General features: G+C 30.6%; 1 protein-coding gene across 1 annotated transcript; it reads left to right on the forward strand.

Moving 5' to 3' along the window:
• The first annotated feature begins 6,131 nt into the window (after positions 1-6,131).
• Positions 6,132-7,614, forward strand: LOC106768615 (HMG1/2-like protein). Its single transcript, XM_014653853.2, has 7 exons — positions 6,132-6,337; positions 6,439-6,540; positions 6,648-6,705; positions 6,801-6,845; positions 7,020-7,100; positions 7,181-7,252; positions 7,330-7,614. The coding sequence occupies exons 1-7, from the start codon at positions 6,297-6,299 to the stop codon at positions 7,351-7,353; spliced, it is 423 nt and encodes a 140-aa protein (XP_014509339.1). The 5' UTR covers positions 6,132-6,296; the 3' UTR covers positions 7,354-7,614.
• Positions 7,615-7,744: the final 130 nt, after the last annotated feature.

Here is a 7,744-nt window from a genome sequence, read left to right on the forward strand (position 1 = left end):
TGTATATGTCTGACAGGTGGGTGAAAAGTCATTTCTTTCAGACATATAGACGTCATTTAGGAGGGACTCCGACGTCTATATGACAGAAATTAATGGTCATTCACCTACCCGTTAGACATATGGACGTCAGTTAGGAAGCCCCGACGTCTATATGTCTGTTAGGTTGGTGAATAGTCACTCTTTTCTGCCTTGTAGACGTCGGATTCCGCCAAACTGACGTCTATATGGCGGACATTAATGGTTATTCACCTACCTGTCAAACCTATAGACGTTGGTTAAGAGATAACCCACGTTTATATGTTTGTTAGGCAGGTGAAAAGTCATTCATTTTCGACATATAGACGGGATGCCTCCACAAAAACGTTTATAATCGTATATAGATGTCAGTGGTCTTAGTAGTCGACGTTTATAAGCCCCGCGAATATTAATTTTTAAATCATAAAGATGTTGGATTAGTGAGGTCACCGACGTCTTTTCCATTATAGACGTCGGACTCGTGTGCAACCGACATCTGATTTCTTGTTAAAACAGTGATTGCAAACCAGCAGTTTCGTGCACTTCATCGTCTTCCTTGGCTTTTTTCTTCATTCCATTGAATTTACAGGTGCGTTTAATCTCTTTTATATGGTTAAACTTACTTTTATCCTATTAAAGTAATATTTGATGTATTATCTTTTATTTGAACTGATTAAAATGTGTTTTCGTTGTGTTTTGGTGCGGTTTTTTCTTGTGTCTTTGGGTGGCGTAGTGCACCTTCTCCCTTTGTTAGTTTCCACCTAAGAAAAACTTATGTTTTTTGGATCTCTCATGGCATTCCAACCCAAAGACGAACCTGGGTCATTGCATAGAGCCATTCCCACCGCCAATGAAAAAAAAACGGTGAGAATACGGTGTCACCGTATTCTCACCGTGTTCTTTTTCATTGGCGGTCAGAGTGGACCTAGGCAACGACCCAGGTTCGTTTTTGGATTGAAATGCCTTGAGAAATCCAAAAGACGTAATTTTTTCTTATGAGGAAACTAGCAAGGGAAAGAGGTGCTATTACCCTACCCAAAGACACGAGAAAAACCGCATCAAAACACAACACTTCATGGATGTTAGTTAATGTAATGACCGACGTCTATAGTGCCCATAGACGTCGGGTAATGCAATGTTTGATAGCTTTATAGACGTCAAACGTGTTACTGAACCGACGTCTAAGGGCACCTTAGACGTCTGTTAATGTAATGTCTGATTTCTTTATAGACGGCGAGCTTTGGCCTAAACCGATATCTATAGTGATGTCGCACCTGTAGAAATCCGACGTCCCATTAACGTCACCCGTAAAGACGTCAGTTCGTGAAGTGACGTTAAAAACCTAAAATAATTAACGTCTAAATTCCATTCTCCACCAGTGGATATTGATTGGTTCCCTCCCAAATTGGATGATGACTTTAGGATAATTCAGTCAATACATATAAATACGCAGGTCCTTAAACCTTGAGCTTAGACTTAAGTCAACAAGTTTAAAGGATTTGTTTATATAATCACTAGTGATGAAATATTGTGACACTCTATAAAGAAAAATGTTTTTTTAACAACTTTTTCTAACAATATATTGACAACTTACACGTGGCGGCGATTTGTTATTTGTTCGTTTTAAATATTATTTTAAAAATAAATTCAAATTGGCTAATAGAATAATAAAATGTGTCTGTTGTCAATAAATTGTTATGAAAAAGTTGTTAAGATTGTGCTTAATCCTCATTTATTGTTGCATCCATTCAATTTATCTTTTAAAACATATGACTATTTACTAAGAAATATGACAGTTGGTGATGAAAAGTCACGTTATCTTGTTAAGTGTACTACAAGTGTCATTTTGTCCTTTATTGTTTGATGGTGCTAGATATGATGGTTATAAGAGTTTGATGTGTTTTAAAGAATTTCTATAAGTAGAATTCATATGGTCCATCATTTTTGCCATTATTGCTTTGATGCTCATATTTGCACTGTTTACCATCTAATTCTTTCCACTTAAGCTAATAAAATGTGTGTAATTGATCTCTAGAAAGTTCTTATGGTCAAGAGGGCACAAGATACACCAATCACATGTTTGCGTCTTCGTTGTCGCTCAAAGTGATCGAAGGTATATAAGAAAAGTTTAGTGTTTGTCAGTAGTGTTACCACACAAATTTGACCAGATAATAAAAGGACTGACTGGAAAGAGGGTTCGGTTAAGGAAGGAGGGGGGGTCCAGTAAAAAAACAAGATCCGGGTAAGGAGTTTGTGGAAGAAGGAAGTGGTTACATTGTTCAAGAGATCCAAGTGGACACAACTGCTAAGGGAGACAAATAAAACCTACTCCGATATGCGTGGGCCACACATAAAGTGTGAGTATGCTACCAGGTGGGACAATGAATCGGTGGAGCTTTTAGGTCAAGCCTACATTATAAAGGAGAATGTGACGGACGATTCTGTGCATTTTCATGTCTATAGAAGAAATAATCGAGTATGTCATGACAAGGGAAATTTAGAGCTGGACCTATTCTTTGTTTATTCTAGCATCTTCACTGCCTAGCTCACGTGCTTGATGATTTTCATATTGAGGTCTTGTAGGAGTTGAACCATGCTCCAATGTAGCTCAATCTAAATCTTTGAACGGTTATGCAGGTGTTTGATGTCTTATGTAATCCTAGTTATGCTTTGTTCCTCCATTACTACCGTACTCATTCAAACACTAAAAAAGGATGAGTGTTGTAAATAAGTGAGAATGGTTGGAACCTAAGCTTTTTCGACCTCCTACAAGGATTTCAAGCACGAGTTTTTCAAGATCGTCATTTCCAACAAAGAACAAAGGATGCAAGCTATTCTTTGGTGATGACAATTAATATAAGTTTTTCTTATATCTGGACACAAAATCCCGGTCATATTGGCTTGTAAAGTATCCTTCATCATATTGGCTTGTAAAGTATCCTTCATGATAACTTTCAAGAAAGACAAATGAATTTTACCAAATCTTTAATTTCCTAAATTTTTGTAAAAAGAGGAGCAAAACTTGATAAATATTTTGCTGAAATTGAATACAGGGTTTGATAGTTGTTTCAAGTGAAACAACTTGAAGAATCTCTTACTTGATTTTCATCACTACTCCTTTTACTTCAATTTCATGTGATTAAGATTATCATTCAAACTGTTTGAAATCCTATTTATCAGGAGATAATTAAACCTAGAATGCCTTGCACTTCATTAGACTTTTGAAGCTCATTCATGTAAATAAATTTCACGAGTTTGTAGTAAACATATTTTCAAGATAATTATTGATAATATGTTTTTGCCATATTGGAGTCTATTATATTATGTTAGTTTTAGTTCAATCTAATTTAATCTCCCAACAACATGTTGTGTATGAAGATAATATAAGTTATTATACTTTTACCTCAAGAAGGAATTAATAATATAAAGTTAGTTAGTTTTTTTTTTTTAAAATTATTTTAGCATGATAATAGAAAGTTGACAAACATGATTAACTCTAAAAAGAAAAATTGAAAAAGACTTTTTTTCTGAAAAACTACAATTTAGTATTTTGTAAACTTACATTTGTATGATATTAGATTATATTAGATTTATAGATAACTTGCAACCAATAATATAATTGCACTTTTATCATGTGAGTTTTATAAACTTTTGAAAAAAACATATGTATTATACTTTTTCTATAAATAAAATATATTATAATTATTATTAATTTTATTTATGTAATTTTATTCTATATAAAATAAGACAATTAGATATATTATTTGTTACATACTATATTGAAATTATCTCGCACTAACCAGTTTTAATTATATAAAATAAAATATAAAATATAAAATATTTTAAACATTTATAAGTTTTTGTACAAAATGTGGCCAGTTACTTTTTTTTAATGTTGATATTAGTTTGTTTTCCCTTTTTGTTATATTTTTTCATTTTTCATAATTATTAAATTTCCATTATAATAAAAATAAAATAATTTGTCGATGACATATTGATTTTAAATCCTTTTATGTTTTAATTAATGTTAAATATATGATAAGTTATTTATTATTGTTTAATATCTTATAAAACATTAATATTCAATATTTTAGTATATGATATTTTTGTAAATTTATTAATGCTCACATCCGTTACAATATATAGTTATTAATAAAAATATTTGTTGCCTCTTATATACTAAATTAATTATTTGTGTGGGTATTTAATAAAAATATAGTTGCAACTTTAAATATATCAAGATCATATCAAAATATGTAACGTTTCAACAATTAAAAACTGACTAACAAAATTAAATATATTATTGTTATTTCTATTTATGGGATATACTTATATTGTTTTCATGCGATCTTATCTAAAATAATAAATATCATCCTCACCGTATAGAAAAAGTAATAATTTTTAATGCATATAAAAATATTTTAGACCAGAGAAAAAGAATATGACATTTAAAAAAAAAATCAAGTAAGAAAAATTGTGTGTCAATCATTCAGGTGACATCGTTAAGATTTTATATTTCTAAGATGTAACTTACAAAAATATTTCAATTAAGAAAATTTTTTCTGTAAGTTTTTGGGAAGTATTTTAAACATTAAATTAATTAAAATAAAATATATCATTAAAAAAAACAACTGATTCTGTTTCACTCTTTATATATAAAAGAATATAATATAACTTATTTATCCTTGAAGAAAAAAACCGTGTACAGTTAATTATATATATACATTAACTTCCCCAAAAATAAAACTCACTAAGAATATTATTATAATTAATTATCATAACAATTTTTCGTAAATGTAAAGAAATTCTTTAAAACAAATTGCATATTTTTTAAATATTTTGTCATATTTATATAAGTCACACATATTATGGATTGTATTGTAATATATATATATATATATATATATATATATATATATATATATATATATATATATATATATATATATATATATATATATATATATATATTTGCAGTTCTCTTAATTCATGACTTATTTTGCACCAATACTTGTTCAAGAAAATATTATAGTTTTAATATATTTAATGTTAAAACTTTAATTTTTTATTTTATTTTAAGAAATGAATGATCTGCAATTAACATATTACACGAGAGTATAAATTATTCATCACCAAATTAAAAGAAATATAATTAAAAATTTATAATTGGAAATATTTATTTATGATTTATTACAATAAACTAAGAAAATATAATTAAATTTCAGTGCACATGTTGTTCATCAATTTACCTTATCTAAGATAGAAGATCATTAAAATATAATGCTTCCCTCACACACAAATGCATAAGCTACATCTACCTATAACTCTTCCCTCTCCCAATAATTATTTTATTTATATTAAAGATGTGAATCTACATGCATTGTGCATGTATTCCTATTAATTTGTTATGAATTTGATTTTTATAAATAAATAAAATTTACTTTTGTAAAAGTTTAACTTTAAGACCCTGATTAGTGTAAAGAATAGTAACATAATAATTCATACATTAAATTAAATATATATATATATATATATATATATTTTTTTTTTTATTTTATGTGTCAAAAGTTCTGTTACCAAATCATTAATTTAAAATAATAATGATGGTTTTTGAAATTTAATCATTACCTATTTTAAATATTTTGATATTTTTTATTTTTCATTTAAAAGTGCGGAAATTCATTCAGAACATGCAAATCATTAGCCATTAACTCCCTAATAATTAATTTATCAAGTATTTCTTATTTAAATAAGAAATATGATTTTACGAACATACCCCTATGAAGCTCAAAATATCTCGTCCAAAACTTCACGTGGCGTGATACTTGTATTCCCGTGGCATCTTGGTAATATTGCAGACCCATGCAAGGATAAAACAGTCATCGTAATAAATCAGTGACGCGTGCCAATAAATTCTCAAAACACAGTGCACAGTGCTAAAACCACAAAGCAACCCCTCTCATCTCCAAATTATACACACAAAGGAAACACATTGATTTGAAAGTGTTGCTGAGAGCGAATGAATTTACATCACACGGATCGTTGACGTGGCAAAAGATCGTCGAAATCCCGCGTAAAACCCCAACTTCAATTTTTTCGCGATTCGATTTTCACTTGCGTTTTCTCTACACTGCCCTTCCCCACAACCCTTCTTATCCCCTCCCATCGCGCCCAAACTTCACAGCACAACGTGTACTCTCACTTTTTCCTTTCTCTCTTTGAAACCCTTACTCTCTTCGCTAATTCCACCCAGAGTCTATCTGTTTTCATCTATTTTTGCCATGCCGAAGGTTAAAGCTGATGCTAAAGCTGCCGATAACAGGTATCGCTTTGTTGATTATTCCTTGTTGTGCTTGAGATCTGGTTTTTTTTAGTTTCGTTTTGGTTTTTTTCGTGGTTAAATGTTTATTGCTATTCGTTTAGGTTGAAGCGCAAGGGCGCTGGCGCTGGTAGGAAACAATCAAAGAAAGCTGCTAAGGATCCTAATAAGCCGAAAAGACCTCCAAGTGCTTTCTTCGTTTTCATGTGCGGATTTCTTTGAATCCTTTTATAAATAATTTTTTATTCGGTTTTGATCTGTGTTGTGTTGGATTTTTTGGTGACACTAAACTGAGGTTTTCTGATTGTTTTAGGTCTGAGTTCAGAGAGCAGTTCAAGAAGGAACATCCAAACAACAAATCTGTTGCTGTTGTGAGTTTCCTTGTTTTCCGTTTTTTTACTAGAAGCTGGCTGATTTTTCCTTGATTTTTTAATTCTTATACGAATCTTCTTTAATAACTATTTAGGTTGGCAAAGCTGGTGGTGACAAATGGAAATCTCTGTCTGACGCGGTGAGTACTAATTTCCGAAGAAAACTTTGTTGATTGTTTGCATGCAATTATTGGGACCGCGAGTACTAATTTCCGAAGAGAACTTTGTTGATTGTTTGCATGCAATTACTGGGACCGCCATTTAACAATTAGGGGAAATTGTTTCTGACATATTGTGGTGGTTTAATTGTTAAGGAAAAAGCACCATTCATTGCTAGGGCCGAGAAGAAAAAGGAAGAGTATGAAAAGAGTATCTTGGCTTATAATAAGAAATTGGTAAATGCATTTTCTTATATACGCTTGTAGTTATTGTTGTTTTTAATGTACTCTAAATGATATTTGCTTTTGATGTTTAGGAAGGAAAAAATTCCGAGGAAGAAGAGTCCGACAAGTCGAAATCCGAAGTTAACGACGAGGAGGAAGATGAGGTAAAATAATTTAATCATTGGTTATAATTTGTTCTATGATTAGTTAATTACTTATTTGTTTGTTTTCTTTTTTGTAGGAGGATGATGAAGATGATGAGTGAAATTTGCTACATGTGATGGAGCCTTGGATGATGTGGGGAAAAGTATTTTGAATAGATGTTGGGCTTAGTATTTGATAGGATGGTTCCTAGGCCATATCACTTTCATAATTAGTTTCGGAATTTTTATTTGTTCTCTTTAGTTTTAGGTTAGTGCACAATTGAAATTAGGGTCCAGTATCAAGATTATGTACTTAAAGTCAATGCTATGATACGTTTCCAGTTAATTTTCGAAGAAATATCATTCTGCCTTTTATTTTGTCCTTTTGTTGTCTTTGTTGCGTGATCTTTCTGTGTTGATGCTACTTTTGATTTTTGGTTAATATAGAAGAATCTATACTTAATTTGACTTTTAAGGGATCACATTTTGCTATAAGTTTCCAACCATATTTTA

This window comes from Vigna radiata, chromosome 7 (genome assembly GCF_000741045.1).
Source record: "Vigna radiata var. radiata cultivar VC1973A chromosome 7, Vradiata_ver6, whole genome shotgun sequence".
Classification (NCBI taxonomy): domain Eukaryota; kingdom Viridiplantae; phylum Streptophyta; class Magnoliopsida; order Fabales; family Fabaceae; genus Vigna; species Vigna radiata.